At 35.0% G+C, this 16,809-nt stretch overlaps 1 protein-coding gene across 2 annotated transcripts in view; it reads left to right on the top strand.

The window, feature by feature from the left end:
• Window positions 1-16,809, top strand: part of nr6a1b (nuclear receptor subfamily 6, group A, member 1b) — a 26,597-nt gene extending 9,788 nt beyond the window's left edge. Inside the window, exons 4-11 of one of the 2 annotated variants that reach the window (XM_079586135.1) lie at window positions 6,710-6,937; window positions 8,614-8,669; window positions 10,195-10,355; window positions 11,879-12,085; window positions 13,265-13,519; window positions 14,234-14,355; window positions 14,457-14,609; window positions 15,221-16,809. In XM_079586135.1, the coding sequence (XP_079442261.1) occupies window positions 6,710-6,937; window positions 8,614-8,669; window positions 10,195-10,355; window positions 11,879-12,085; window positions 13,265-13,519; window positions 14,234-14,355; window positions 14,457-14,609; window positions 15,221-15,336 (1,298 nt within the window). In that variant the 3' untranslated portion in view covers window positions 15,337-16,809. The remainder of the gene's footprint in view (window positions 1-6,709; window positions 6,938-8,613; window positions 8,670-10,194; window positions 10,356-11,878; window positions 12,086-13,264; window positions 13,520-14,233; window positions 14,356-14,456; window positions 14,610-15,220) is intronic. The other variant, XM_079586136.1, reaches the window with a different exon arrangement.

Raw genomic sequence — 16,809 nt, 5'->3', positions numbered from 1 at the left:
TTCTCCAAAGCTCTGGTAAAAGTGCACTTTCTAGGGGTCAGAATTAGTTCGGGAGCTTCTGATCTTATGTTGCCAAGTTAGTCTTTCTGTGATGCATGCATACATGCTGTTGTAAAGCTGCACACGTCAGTGCCGGACATTGTTAGAGGAAGCAGTTGATTTATGTGAGAAACCAATTAAGCTGTAAAGCATCGGAAGAGCTCTTCAGAAACACACACACACACACACACACACTGGTGACATCACCTTCACTCCCTGTGTCTGTGAAGTCAAAGTTAGGTCAGCAATGAGGCACAACATGTAAACAAGCAGGAATTGTAGGCCTCTGATTGGCTGAAAGAATTTTGGTGATTCGGATTGTTTCTAATTTCACAGTATTCTAATAATTATATTTTAATATTATATTAAATGCAATTATTTCAAATGTTATCTTTTTACGCAAGTCAATTATTCAATTTAGTGGCATTGTATGTAACTTTTTGACCACTGAATGCTGTGGTTAACCAATCAAAATCAAGTGTTCGTGTCATGTCAAGACACATTTATTTATATAGCTCTTTATACAATACAGATTGTTTCAAAGCAGCTTCACATTAATAAAAATTAAAATACTTGTAAAAAATGAATGCTAATGTTGTAAAATCCTTTTTTAAACCATTATGAAACAAATTCAAGAGCTGTAAAGAAGTTCTACAGAAGATAATACATTATTCAGTTCAGTTGTGTTCAGTGTTGTTTCATTCAGAGCTGTAAAAACCAAAAGTGCAGCATTGCTTACCTTACATTTTACACCATCCTGTGCTTGTTCAAGTGAAGGTTTGAGAGTTGGCTAATTTTACACCTGTAGTAGTGCCTGAAATGTCTGACCAGACGTCGTTTCAGTGTTCCTCCTGCAGTTTGCACTCATTGGTCAGTGAGTCGCTCGCATGTTAAACCCAACGACATCAATGAATGTATATCGCAGCCGTAATAACTAGGAAAGCGCCGGTTTATTTGCTAGGAGAGAGTGTTGACGTGTGTAGTATGTGGTAATCTCAGGGCACAGCCAACGGTCGATGGTTTCTTATGCATCCAAACTCACCGACAGCGTTGAATGTTCCCAGAATGCACCAGGTGTGAATATGCATGCCCAAAACACAATGTGAAATATGCTCAACCTCATCTTGATTTGCCATTTCGATTTAACAACATTTGTATTTGCTGAAAAATTGTCAGTAAAGGTCTTCATCTAATACCTCAAGTCCCCCTGCAGTCCATTTTATCCACTTGATAATCGAAATGACATAATTAAACGTGAAAATAGTTTTTAATAGAATTTAACATGTGAAAATATTTAATAATAGCTTCAATGTAACTCTGCACCCTTGTTTGATTTTGTAAACGTGAACGTTCATGAATATGCAAATTAGCCCCGCCTCCACTCACTCACACTAGCTCGGATCCTTCCTGATCCACTGGCTCAACTGTATATGTTAATTAATATGATTAGCCTTTATCAAACAGCTAATAATGTGTTGCTAATGTTACACAAACCATGTTACCGTTCACCATCTCAGTCAGACTCTGCCTTCTGAAAATCAGCATCTTTAGAAATGCTTTGAACATCACATAAAGTCAGTGGAGAAAGGCACATAATTCATCATAACATGGTAATATACATAATTCCCCCACTACATTGCTATATTCACCCGATTGTTGCTGTCCCTTCCCAAAGTTGTTCTTGTGCTTACTTTGGAAAAGCCCCGCCCGCTCTTAGACAGGATTGGTTACATGTTTGTGACGTCAGGAAACACTGTTTTTGAGACTGTCTTTGACACACTGCAGTTTTAAGGAGAAATACTCTGCAATGGTGTTGACTTATGAATTTGCACATGGTTTATCTTAAATTATATTAAAAACACCACACAGACATAAACAACATTAACAACTTTTCTTATTTTTAATGATTTTCACCACATGGGGTCTTTTACAGTAAAATAATAAATGCAAAAGTTGCTAAAAATTAGTTCAAATTTAATATGAAGAAGAGCATCAAACAGGCAGATCACACTGAGCGATTGTGTAATATATGCTGATGTTTTAGCATATAATTAGTATTATATTATATGCCGAGAGAACGCATATGTTATTATTTAGAGAGAGAGTGTGGTTGCAATCATCTGCTATTGTATGATGGTCTGTAGTGGTATTCATTCAAATTCATAAGCAGTCTGTTTTTTGTTACCTTGGCTGAGATTGAAAATATTGTTTTATTTAATTTGTAAAAATAATAATAGTTATATACTATTATCCTTTGAAGGAGATGTGCTGCTGCCATTTATTATGTTTGAGATACATTGATATGGTAATCATTCAGTAGCATGGTATGTATGAAAGTACCATGGTATTAGTATGTTATTTGATCACAGTATTCTTTCAAATAACTTGATACATGAAAATGGATTTTGTGATATTGCCATGTTTTTATTTGTAACATTATATTCTTTGGAGTAACCTTTACATACCATAGTATTAGGATAGGATAGGAAGTATTATGGTATTTTTTGATTATGTATCATAGTATTCTTTGAAATACTGTGGAAATATATATATATATATAAACAAAATGACTATTTTCAATTTACTATAATCCTATTTCCATGATTATATATATATATACCATATATATGGTACATGGATAATCATTCAGATCACATATAGAAAAGTATCATACTGTTTTCTTTTAATATAATAATTTGATTCTAATTAGCATTGCAGTCATTTGCATATGCAAAATGGATCTAAGTAGAACTGGGTCAGTGTCACAATGCATAAAGCTGAGCCAGCTGAATCAGACACAAGAGCAGCTGCACTTGCAGACAGAGTGATGGAGAAAGCTACAAATATATCAAAAGAGAAAGAATAAGCCAATCTTACCTCAACATAGTTACCTTGACTCTCCTGTCGTGTTGAAGAGTTGAATGCTCTCTGGAGGAATGCCTGCTTTTCTCTCATGCTCGCATCAAGAAGCTACCGTGGTAAACAAGCATGCACATTCACTGCTGGATGAGTCACTACAGAGCTAACATCCTCATTGTGAGTTCGTCTTATTTGAGATGAACTATATATGACCCAAATGATGTGCTGCGAATTTGTCCATGTGCATTGAGTGACGGATTCTGATTGGATGAGATTCCTGATGCTCTGAATTGGAGCTCTCTGATTGGCTGAGGCGGAGTTATTTTGTGTAGACAGAGAAAGACAAACAGAAAGAGAGAGATGTTGGGGGGGGGGGGACTCTTGGGAATAATTGATGAAAGATAATGATCAAAGAGGAGATGTGGTAGATGGATACATTTCGCCACTGGGCAGTTTTCGTACAGCTAAATCATGCGGTTTGTTACGCTTTGCCTTCCGCTGGGAGCAAAAACACACACCTGTCCAATACCTACAAAACATTTTCTGAAATTTTGTGTGTGTGTGTGTGTGTTTGGCTTTGTTTTCTATGTTGCATTGACATTTTTTGCCCTAATCTTTCTGAACACTCGGGGTGCATTTCCCACAATCCTCTTTGCCTATGGTGATTCACTCGCTCAACTAGGTCAACGCACTATGTAGGAACATGTGTACTAACATATGCAGGCATATCTAAAACCCCATCAAATAGGACTGGGGTTCACAGACCAATGATCTAGATGCTGGATCAGGTCACATCAGGTTCTTCTGCAGGTTTAAACCCTTCCTACCTCTCAATCCGAGAGAAGTAAAGTCAAATGAGATTTACAGCAATAGGAATCTGTAGTGTAAATCTTTAGCGTTACTCTTGTGATAAAGTACACTTTAGCATGCTTATAAGTACTCTTTTTAGTTAATGAACTTTACTTAATATTAATTACGATGACGTTATTTGATATTACATTTACTTTACATGTGCTTTAGTATGTTAGTCAATATGTTAATATTTTTCAAAAGCATGACAAGATTATTAAAACAATGTGAAGTAAAAGCTTTATTTTGACGTTATATCAGTGTGCACTTTTTAAACGTGTACTTAAGGAGATGCACATGCAAGTGTACTCTTTAAGTACACTTAAGTGTCCTTTTATTTCTTGTTATATTATCACCAACAATGTACACTTTTTATAAAAAAAATTATAATATACTTTTATTATTGGAAGTATGTACATTCAATACAATTAAGTGCACTTCTTTTTTCACAAGGATAATGTTCAGTGTTTGTGTTGTTTTCGCTGAGATAAGTGCATAGTAGTACTAAAAGTGTAGCATGCGCAAAAGGTTAGCTTGTGGATTTGTCTATTTTGAATCCTCCATCTTCAGAACCTTCAATCTACAAACTTAAAAGACTGAAGGTTAAAGTCACAATAACATAAAACAACAGCTGATTTCATAGTCATTTCAGCTTTTACATTCTTCTTTTAAGATCAACCCTCGTGTGTGTGTTTATTTTTATTTAATTAGACATTATCTTTTGGATGAAGCCCATTTTATTTGAACAAGTGACTCTAAAGCCATTACTTCCGTATTTTCAGTGTTTTGTTATGTGTGAGTGATATAAATGAGCTAAAGTGCTTGGACGAGATAGCAAGACACAGAAGGCTTTCCATTGCTTCTGAATGTAGGTGGCAGTAATGCACACTGACAGATCTAGAACAGCATGAACGGGGGATAGAGAGAGATGGAGTGAGGATGACACAGGGATGTAGGGAAATCAAGGGATTTGTTGCTCCTGCTGTTTCCTCTGGTGCTGTGAAGTGAACTATATGAGCCAACATCATCATCACACGCTGACTGTGAAATGCTTGTTCCTTCTGATCAGCAGAATCAAAGGCTTGTTCAGAGTAGAGCACTAGCTCACTGTATGTAGGATGCACTGTGCACTGGCTATGTTTTTAAATGGAATGTGAACTAACTATGCATACTAGTGCCCTTAGTATGTTTTTCAGATATTTTATTTGATGTAGTGTGTAATATAGCTGTTTGTGAATGTTAAAGATCTGCAATGTTTCAAAGATCAAAGTTCACGATAAGTTGAATTATTACACGGCCCTGTGGAATGCTTGATTCTGATTGGTCAATCGCACCATCCAGCGTAGAGTGAGTGGGTGTGTGTGTGTGTGTACGTGTATGTCACCCCGTTCAATTTTTAAAAATGTGTGTTCCATAGTTCCCGTTTGCTATAAAGTTTGACCTGTGTTTGACCCAATCCTCAACAATACTGTGCCCTCACAACACACAACCTTCCTGAGGGTTGTAAAATGGCTCTAGAGTTCAGGGTTAGGTTGAGTGCTTTCCTTTGCGTTTACGACGTTCAGGCTTTTAGAAGACCTCTCCGCGACCCCCACGCTCACCTGCTCCCTCTACAGTTCACCAGCACTTCTGAGAAATGAAGAGATCTGTCAAGTTTAGCTGATTCTTTTCTGTCAATCAGTTCTTCGCAGATTCATTTGAATAGTCATTGCAATGTGTTCCCTGCATGGAATTGGAACAAACAAACATTCTTTTGTTTGAGTCCCAGCTGTAATACCGTATGATATTGTTTAAATATAGATTGCACCGAATGTTGCATTCAGTTGTCTTTCTTTCTATGTTTCCCATCCCCCTTCCTGCTGGCTCTCTGTCTCTTTAGTTAAATCTGGGTCACGCCGCATGATGCTGTAAGTCATTTCAAACACACAGTGAGACTGCAGAAGATTCCTGGCATACCCGTATGTGCCGGCCGGGCGATGTGTTTGTGTAATCCTGCTCTCTATTGCTCTGAGATTTAGATAAGAACTTTTAGAACTTAAAAAAAAAAAAAAAAAAAAAAAAAAAAAAAGTTAGATTACGATGATTTTAACAGCTCGATAAATTCAGATTAACCCACTATCAGGCTTCACAGAGAGATGTGTGTCATTCTTATCTATGTTCTCATCTATGTCAACTAAAACGTTTTTTTTTTTGTAAACAATTTTTAAATCATATTTGCACATAATTCATATCCCATTGACGGGTGCTCAACCAATATGCGTTTTAAATGGCTAATGCTGATATGTAAATCAGACATCATTTCAAAATATGAATTTTATATGCAGTTATACCCATTGTATTTGATTTATTTTGTTAATGAATAATGTATGAAAATAAAAGTATGTATTTTTGACAATTATCATGTTTTATTATTAATAAATTTATTATTTTGAATAAAGTACTATTTATAATAAAATAAAAAATATATATTTTTGTTTTAGTAATATATTAAAACAAAAACAAAAATATTTTATTACGTTCATATATTGTATACTATTTTTTTTAAAGATTTTATTAACTTTAATTTTATTATTATATTATATTTTAATAATGTATTAAAATAACGTGAAATTGTGTAATTTATTACTTTTTTTCTTTTTTACATATTTAGTTTTTATTTTATTATTAATGAATGTATCATTTTACTTTGACATTTTTAGATTTCAATCAAGCTATTATTTGGTAGATTGTTTGTGATGTCCTACACATCTAGTCCAATAAAGATAGCAAAAACGTCACAAACATTTACCTAGCTATCCAAATAAGGACATATCATAGGCTTTTATTGTTTTCATACAAAGCTGAAACTAATTACTATATGGACTTGTATTACTATACATGGGACATTAAAAATGAGAAAATGAGGCTTCTCGCTTTATTTAGCATGTAATTAAATCACATTTCTTTCTTTCTTTCCCTGTAGAAGACGGTGGTGAGCGCTGGTGTCTGATCTGTGGTGACCGGGCGTCTGGACTGCACTATGGCATCATTTCCTGTGAGGGGTGTAAGGGCTTCTTCAAACGCAGTATTTGCAACAAGCGCATCTACCGCTGCAACAGGGACAAGAACTGCCAGATGTCCCGCAAGCAACGCAACCGCTGTCAGTACTGCAGACTGCAGAAATGCCTTCAGATGGGAATGAACCGCAAGGGTGAGCGCGCGCACACACACACACACACACACACACACACACACACACACAAGCAAGTTGCCTTAAAATGTTTAGTTCGTTGTAATTAAAAATTTTAGTTAATACAATAAAGAAGAATGGTTTAATAAACATAAACTCAAAATAGTATGTTATCTTCACACATTAGTTATCGAAGTTGATTTGACAAAAGATCAAAAGTTGTGATAACAAATCATGGAAATATTTTTTTTACAGTGTATGCTACTATTCAAATATACATTAAATAAAAAAATTAATTGTTCATTATCTAAATAGAAATAAAAAGTAACACTTTACAATATTATTCCATTTGGTAACTACATTAGTTAACATGACCTAACAATTAAAAATAATTCTAAAGCATTTATTTATCTTAATGTTATTTTCAACATTTATTAATACATTATCTGTTGTATCTGTTAATATTTTCATGGACAATAATATTAGCTAACAATGAACAGCTGTATTTTTTATTAACAAACATTAATAAAGATGAATAAAAACTGTAACAAATGTATTGCTCATTGTCCGCTAATTTTAGTTAATGCATAATAGTTCATGCAAATAAAAAACAATGAAAATAACAGGAAAAACTGAATCTAAAATAAATGTTCTTTTTCATCCAAATCAAAGGAAAAATAACCATGAATCATTTTTAGTTTAATTCTTTGATGCTATGAATGTTATAAGATTTCATCTTCAAAACTTCCTTTCTATTAAACATCCTTTAATCTTTTTCTTTGCCCTTGTTTTTTTTCTTATTTTTCCCTGTGCTATTTGTCTTTCCTTCTCTCCTTTTTTTACGCGTATCCATTCAGAATTACAATTTCACCCTAATTATGCAACATTAGGGTAAAGTTTATTAAGTATAAACACAAAAACAAAATGTTCAAGGTTTATTTACAGAGTGTCCCTCTCGTGTGTTCTTTGATGCTGCTTCATTAGAGGCAAATATCTGATCTTTCCACTATGCAAATTAAGTGATCTAGATCAGGTTTGATTAGCCATGCCTGAAGGAAAAAATACACAGAAATCAGATTGTAGATCTGGGTTGCGCCGCTGCATGTATAATCATGAGTTGCTCAGATGGTGCTGATAACTAATTTCTCAATCCAGAGCATGCTGTCCCTCTCTGATACTCTGATACTAAAGTCTCTCACACATACACGTATAGATAATTGACCATTTCTACACTTTAGCCTGTGGTACACACTGTTGAGTGTACTTGCCTGCGGTGTGCATCAGAGGGAGCTGTTGGTCTGTGTTGCTCTACTAACCACCAACTTCCTCCTGGCAATGTTTGATTTGCAATACTAGTGACTTGCTTACAGTGCATACTACACAGTATATACTGTGCAATGCATACATTACATGCATATCAAAGTGGTTAATTTTTTGTGCAAAAGTGTGTTGCACGAGTAATGAGTCAGAGATGGTAAAACGGAAAACATTTGCCAAATGGAAAATATAATGACATTGAGTGCACTGATTTGTGGGATATAATATTTTTTTGAGCTGTGCGCTCTGTTATTGTGCACATTTTGATAAATAATATTAAATAATCTTCTATGCACAGTATATATACTGAATATTGCAGAAATAGTATTTGTAAAATGCTAGTTTGCAATTCCTTACAGATCTTTTGTATCTCCCTTTAGCAATCCGAGAGGATGGGATGCCAGGAGGGAGGAATAAAATGACCGGACCTGTACAGGTAAGACAGTCGTGTACAGTTGTGTGCGTTTCTACATGGCTATGGCTATTTGTCCCCAGAAGTGGGCTAAATCTGACAAAACCTCTCTTTTGGATATATATAGGGCTGTCAAAATTACAATATGAAAATGTATGTATGAAAAAACTTTTATGTTAGATGCGATTAATCACTATTTATTACAGAAAAATTTGCAAATTTTTTTTTTATATATATATATTGACAACATTTATTCAATCGCATCGATTAAAATTTTAAAACTGTAACAAATCTAATATTTATTTTTTTAAATATATTTTTTTATTCACAATTTATTACAGAAAAATTTGCACTTTTTTTTTTGTAGATTGAATACATGTATTCAATCGATTAAATTTTAAAAACTGTAACAAATTTGTAATATATATTTTTTTTAATATATTTTTTTATTCAGCAAAATGTACTCTTTCTTTCTTTTTAACTTTCGATTCAACTCTCTATTCAAGAATCGTGAAAAGTCGTCCATCGTAAAAAAATATTAATCAGCACAACTGTTTTCAACATTGATAATAATAATAATAAATGTTTCTTGAGCAGCAAATCAGAATGATTTCTGAAGGATCATGTGACACTGAAGACTGGATTAATTATGCTGAAAATTCAGCTTTACCAACGACAGGAATGCATTATATTTGAAAATATATTCAAATAGAAGAGTTATTTTAAATTGAAATAGTATTTCTCAATGTCAGTTTTTTTTTTTTACTGTATTTTTGATCAAATACATGCAGCATAAGACTTTCTTAAAAAAAAGAAAAGAAGTTATATATATATATATATATATATATATATATATAATAGCTTATTTTTTAATAATATATATATATATATTTTTTTTTTTTTTATTAATTTTTTTTATTTTATTAATTGAATCGTCCATTCTTCTCCACACAATCTCAGAGCATTCCTGCAGAATTGAACCTGAAGTGCTTTGTGTTTCCTCTGAGAGCTTAGTGAGATTCTGAAGGCCACACTTGGAGATCAATTGTTACACACAGAAACCCTCTCTTTTCCTTATAAGTATGTATACATCATATAAATCCATAGAGAATGTGAATGTGCAGAGTTTGTGTCTTGGTGTCCTTGTCATCAAGTGTTTATGTTTGTTAGCATTGCTGCTGACTCCCTCATTCTTGGACGCGAGTTCAATCATTAGTTTACATCTCACTCTGTTTGAAAACACAATCGACAGATCCATCGCTTTCAGTCCACGGAAGATGACAATCAAGGACGGACAAAAGATAAGCAAGAGTTTGTTTAGGGGCGCGTTACACCCCATCCGCTATTGATTTAGTCCATTATTGACGGATTAAAACAGACAAATCTGTAGGAAAGAGAAAATCTAAAGAATGAGCTCGAGGACTTCTCAATAGATGGCTTCGTATTGACCGATCTCCATCTTTCATCACGCAGCGACGATTCGCTCAGAGATATAGTGCAGTCGATGGCTTGCATTCATCTCTGATTTTCTCCATTTCTCTTTTTGTAGATCTCGCTGGAGGAGATCGAGCGAATCATGTCTGGCCAGGAGTTTAAAGAAGGAGCTGAACTATCAGATACGTGGAGCCACGGCTACAGTAACCACAGCTCACCTGGCAACAATATCTCCGAGGGCGGTCAGACCTTATCTTTCTCCACGCTGTCAACCAGGTGTGACCCGAATGAGATGTCCTAATGCATTTACACACGGACGCGCTGACCCCAGTCTGCCTTTTTATGTGCAGGGACAAATGGCTCCGATTAAATTGAATTATGAAGTGTCCGTGTCGTGGAACGAAGCATCAAACACGAGCAGAGAATCGAAACAAGATAAAGAAACGCTCAAAATTGAGGCAGTTCATTCATTCCTTGTGGATGCGAATACGATTCCAAAGAGAATTTTTTTTTGTTTTATTAAAATGTATTTTTGCTCCACCTCTGAAACACCTTTCCTTTTCTACTGACATCACCGTGCCCTCTTATTTTTCATAAAGAGACACTTTTCACCATGCAATCAATTCCTAATGGATAAAATCAAGTTCCTCGCTCATTTTTTTCAATATGCGGATCTCTTTTTTTACTCTTAACCCTTAAATGCATGAATGTTTCACCAATCATTAGAACATATTTGGGACCCATATCTATATCTAACATGGATGGATCTCTACCTGTCGCGAAAATATAAAACTCTCTTGATATTAAACTAAGAATTACAGAGGAAAGAAAAGGCTTGGAAGGGTTCAGTTTGAGCAGAATGTTTATACCGTCATCGCTTTCCTCGTCAGAACTCATTTCCCATTTCATTTTGCGATCTTAAACATATTCTCAAAACTCTAATTTTTAACATCTTCAAAATTAATATTTTGACCGCTGACAGCTTCTTCACCAGATCCAGTGATATTTGAGTGCGTTCAGTACTTGCTCTGCAGTAAATCAAGTTTTACTGATGATTCTTTTGTTTTCTGCCTGCTGTAACTATGAGTGAAACGTCACTTCGTCATTGTGTATCAGACATTGACACCTTGTGGAATCGAGTGAATTGCACTTATTCAGTCATCAAATATTAAATTATTGTTGTGCATAAAAAATATACTTGCACTGTTACACACCTCGTTAGCGACCCTATACAATGTTTGCTAAAAATGAATGGGGGAAAATCAGGCATTCTTTTATAATTGTATTTTTTTTTTCTTGTTATATTGTTTATAATGAATTGATTGAGGAGTACTAAGAAGATTGATGTCTAACTTAAAAAAATGAATGAGGAGGAGGGTAGTGAATTTGGCGTCCCGGGTCACTAAAGACAAGGTATGCTATTAAGGGTTAAATATGTGACATAAAACATTGAAATTGGTTGCAAATCAGGTTTTTGTTAACTAAAAACATACAAATAAAATAAAGGTTAACTGATTTCCCCCCCCATTTTTATTTAAATTTGAAGTACTAAAATAAATGAACCTAAATAAACTAAAAAAAATTTATTAATTCTATACAGACATTAAAAAAAAATACTAAAACTAACTCAAATGAAAGAAACAGAAATCTAAAAATTGTAATATTAACAAAAACCATAATACCCACCGTAGCAGTGTTGCAAATGTTATTTTATGTTGACTTTTGCTGTTTTTATCAAATTACTTTTATATCTAAGATTGCTTGTGCATATAACCTTGTTTGTCGTTCTCTCTCTGCAGCCGTTCTGTGGATATGAGCACGTACTCGGTGTCCTGTAGAGATCAGTGCAGCAGTCCTCAACTTACACACTCTTTCCTGTTGTGTAAATATCCTTTGCCGCCCCCTACCGGCAGCAGCCTGAAGACACAATCACACACATTCTCAGCCCAGCTACTCAATGCTGAAGACCTCACACCTCTCACTACACCCATGGTCATAGAGAAGGGGTAAGACTCTCACAGAATTACATATCAAACACAATTTTTGAGTTTGAATGGACTAGATTTTTTTGGATTATCACTGTTACTTGCCCATTAGGTTTTCAAATGTCCATTAGGTTTTCAAATGTCTGTGTCTGTAGCCATGTCTAGTGGTCTTGACCTGGTATAAAAACTCTGACACCATCTTTATCTAAATGTAACAAGCAGCATGTTGTTAAAAGGCAGCTGACCTTGAGCTGAATGTTGATATATTTTTTTTATATTTTTTTAATGGCTGATACAAACCGCAAAATTGAAAATAAACATTTTGAACTTTGGAGCCACTTTGGTTGTCCAATATGTAAAATAAACAGAAATAAATACATTTTCTGAGGTATATTTTGTGTTACTTGCTCTTAAGGGTTAATAGATTCACTTCTATCTCTTGGAAAGTTTGATTGATTTCACTGAATCATTGTGTTTATTTCAATATTTCAATTAATTTTTCAAAACATAGATGAGTTGCCAGAAGCTCATTTGGAAATCATTTTACATTTGGAAATCTTTTGCACCCTAAGATTTTTGTTGTTGCTGTGAAAGAAATCAATACTTATATTCAGAATGGATGCATTAAAGTGGCATAAAAGATTTCTATTTCAAATAGATTCAAATTTCAATTAAAGAATCCTGGAAAAAAAAAAATCACGGTTTCCACAAAAATATTAAGCAACACAACTGATAATTATTAATAATAAGAATGCGTGAGCAACATATTAGAATGATTTCTGAAGGATCATGTGACCTTGAAGACTGGAGTAATGATTCTGAAAATTTAGCTTTGCATCACTGGAATAAATTAGATTTTAAAATATATTCAAATAAAAAAAGTTAGTATAAATTGTGATAATATTTCACAATATTACTGTTTTTCAAATAAAAGCAGCCTTGCTGAGCACGAGACGTCTTGGACATTAACAAATCTTACTGACCAAACTTAATTAAAAATTTTAAATGTATGTATACCTTATTTGTGCATATATATATATATAAAAATGGTTAAATATCATTGTTCCGTTACTACATCAATTCTGTATTACCCTCCCTTAAACATATAATGAAAAATAATTTTCATTCACATATAAGTTTTAAAGATACTGAAAGATGCAGCTTGTTTAATTCCAAGTGTCTCCTTTTAAATGTGTTCAGGTATATCGTGACCCAGTCGGAGCTGTTGGCTCTGCTGTGTCGTATAGCCGATGAGCTGTTATTCAGACAGATCGTCTGGCTGAAGCGTTTACCGTTCTACAGTGATCTGTCCATCAAAGACTGCACTCGTTTACTGGGGGCTTCCTGGCATCAGCTCATTCTGCTCTCCTTGCTCACGGTGCACAGCGGACAGATACTGGGAGATCTGGCCAACATCACACACCAGTACACACCGTCCGGCCTGACACTACAGAGGTGAGATACACGTGTATGGCCATCAAAGTTTCCATGATTTCCTTTTTGTGCCATATATCTGAGTGAAACTGCTTCTTGAACAAGAATAAATGTAGGGCGGGACTTGATTTTGTCTATTGGGAATTGATTGGATGGTTGTGTTTTGCTATTGGTGGATCTCATGTGAGTGACAGGTTGCCCCGCCCCATGCTAAAGAAGAGATGCCGTTAGAAAAGGGAGGGGGAAGTTATTTTGATTAAATATTACACACTAGTCCACATGAATTTCAAACAAATATTAATGTGTTAAATCATGTGTACTAAATATAGTTTATAAATCCATTTTGATTTCATAGTGACTTTAACAAAATATTTTGGTAGTACTTATAATAAGGTCTTATTTGTAAACAGTTAATGCATGACCTAATATGAATTGGCATTGTGCGTGTGTGTGTGTGTTAAAGCATTAATTCATTTACATTTTTTTTACTTAACAATTTTTATTTTATTTTAATAATGTATTAGTAAATATTGAAATTCGTATTAACTTATGTTAAGTAACTTAATAAGATTAATAAATCCTGTAGAAGTTTTGTTCATTGTTAGTTCATGTTACCTAATGTATTTAACACCTGAAACCTTATTGTAAAGTGTTATATTTTATATAGAGTTCATTTTAATGTGAATTATAAGTGCAGAAAATGATATTTATGAATGTATGCATGTGTGAGTGCAGGTTTGGTGAGGATGCTATGGAGGTCATGGAAAGCTTAAATTTTCTCTTTCGTAAGTTTCATCAACTAAACATCAGCAATGAGGAGTTCAGCTGCTTAAAGACGGTCACCCTGCTCAATCAAGGTAACACGCACAGATAACACACATACACTAACCCTGATACACACTGAGATCTTTTTTTCGACAGAGCAGATGTGTGTAATTTGAGTGTGTGTGCGTTGTAGATGTGGCAGGTTTGTCCAACAGACCCATGCTGGAACAGTTAAGTGAACGCTACTGGTCTGTGTGTCGCGACCTGACAGAACATCTCCACCCTCAACGGCCCAAACGCTTCTCTGACATCATCACCTGCCTTTCGGAGATACGCCATACCTCAGGTGTGTGTATATATGTATACGACCTGATATATTTAATAATTAAGTCAATAATTTAACAACACATTTCCATATTCACTGTTCTCTGAAGTCTGATGGTCACATGACAAGCAGTTAAACAACTAAAATATTTCCTCCTTGTTGGTCTGTTATTTTATTTTGACATTTGGATCATTTAACAAATGATTAGCTTTCCATGAACTCACTAACCCCCTGCAGTTCCTTCACAAACCACTCTTTGGGAAACCCTGACGTTATGTTTAATGTCCTTCATAGTCATACTGTGGAATATATATTTTTATATCAATGTTTTCAATAAGATTGCCCTATTCAAATCAATATTTTAAATGTCATGTAAATGTTATGTCAAAAGTCATCATAAAGTAGTCTGAAAACATTACCTAAAACATCTAATGCAACTTAGTACATTACTAACTACAATTTTCCTCATGCAATCTGCAATCTGTCACGGACTGCAATTTGTATGTAATCAACCCAGCTCTGTAATGCAATGCATTTCATAATGAAAATTTGGATGCTGCATGAATACGCAGTTTGACCGTGCAACCGTTAGCCAATCAAAATGTTGCTCTGCTAATAATTATTGTTTCCAGGTAAGATGATGGGCGTTCCTCTGGATCAGCTCCCACTGCTGTTTAAGGCAGTACTGTACTCCTGCACAACCAATCAAAACCCCTGGCTGGCCAACAGCTCTGCCTCCAGGACATAAGCCTTGCCTCCAGCTAGCTGTTTATATTTTCCCCCCCAATGTATTTATTACATGACAAAGTTGAATGTAAAACCGATTTGTGTGTGATTTCGAACTGTAGCAAATGTAGCAAACCAACCAAATTAGATTTCAAGACGCCTGCAAAGATTACCTCAGGAACATAGCCTTTGAAGGGAAAGACTTCTGCATTCTCCAGTGAAATTGAACAAAACGTATGACAATTGTGTTAATTATCCAAATGAAAATGAACGCGCTGCAATCATTTGTTGAATTATGCAGCCACTAGCTATGATATAAAATGTCCTTGTGTTACAGGATGTCACTGATGAAATATGCCAAGGTGCTGCATTTCAGTCGAGTAACCATGTTTCTTATTCAAATGATAGCTACGTTGTGAGTTATAGGGATTTCTATTGTTAGCTAGTTGAAATTATTGACATTTCGACCATCCACAGCTCACAAGCTTAGTTCTGAGTGTGCCACAAAATACATGCTGTTGATCATCGTTTCTTTGGGATGGAGACTTCCGGTAATGTTTGAGCCAGTCGCCGGGGTAATGAAATGCAATAAGCACACTCTTTAGCCCAGGTGCGTGTGTGTGTGTGTGTTACATGTGTGATTTCCTCTCACATGTGTCTTCAAGGAAAGTGTGAATGTTTGAACAGGGTTTATGTGTTTGTATTTTGGCGTAGTTGTAGTTTTCCTCATCTCTGTGTTTTTTTGGATAATTTTTAATCCTATTTTTTGACCATGTTGATATGTTTTAACTGTTACCAGAGGAGCCGATTCTCAGGAAGGCTTTTTTATCTGATGAGGGTTGAGTTTGATGAAACCTCATCGTGTTGTGCGGAGGAACATTCCAAGTATTAAGAAACATTGGAAGAATTTTATGCGGTTTTAACCTTCCATTCCTTTGAAAGTTTACATTTCTGTGTTTTTTTTTGCCGCAGCAGCAGACAATGAGAGAATAGAGTATAGCCGCACACTCGCGGATAGCATGCGAGGGTCGCTCTGATAGATGGCGAAGGCAGGCGGGGGTGGGGGGGTAATAATTTTCTTTGTGTGCGCATGTTTCTCGCTCTGTTTTGTTACCATCTGAGGCCTTGAAGTGCCTCTGTAGTCGATGACATGTAAAGACCGGGCGGCAAACGGACTGTGTCGCTCAGCTGTCTGTCTTTCTGTTAGCATTGTATTTTTCTTCTATGAATTTGAATGTTTACAGCATTAAAAATAACATTGTACTTTCTTTCCATTTCATAAAGAAGGCCTGATAAACATGTTTCTGTGTGTTGATTTATCATCAGTGTCTCTGTTTGGTCTTTTCCACTGTGCTCTACATTCCATCCATATTGTGTTTTCCTGGTTCTGTGGCCTTGCAGAGCTAATCTAACATGCTCTATGACTGTTTTTAGACAATATGTGTTCGCTTTGAGGCCGCCTATGTACTGGTGCACTCCTTAATGGTGACAAATT

Source organism: Phoxinus phoxinus, assembly GCF_949152265.1.
Source record: "Phoxinus phoxinus genome assembly, chromosome: 17".
Lineage (NCBI taxonomy): Eukaryota > Metazoa > Chordata > Actinopteri > Cypriniformes > Leuciscidae > Phoxinus > Phoxinus phoxinus.
The sequence above is the reverse complement of the archived record's forward strand: the minus strand, read 5'-3'. Positions and strand labels throughout refer to the sequence as shown.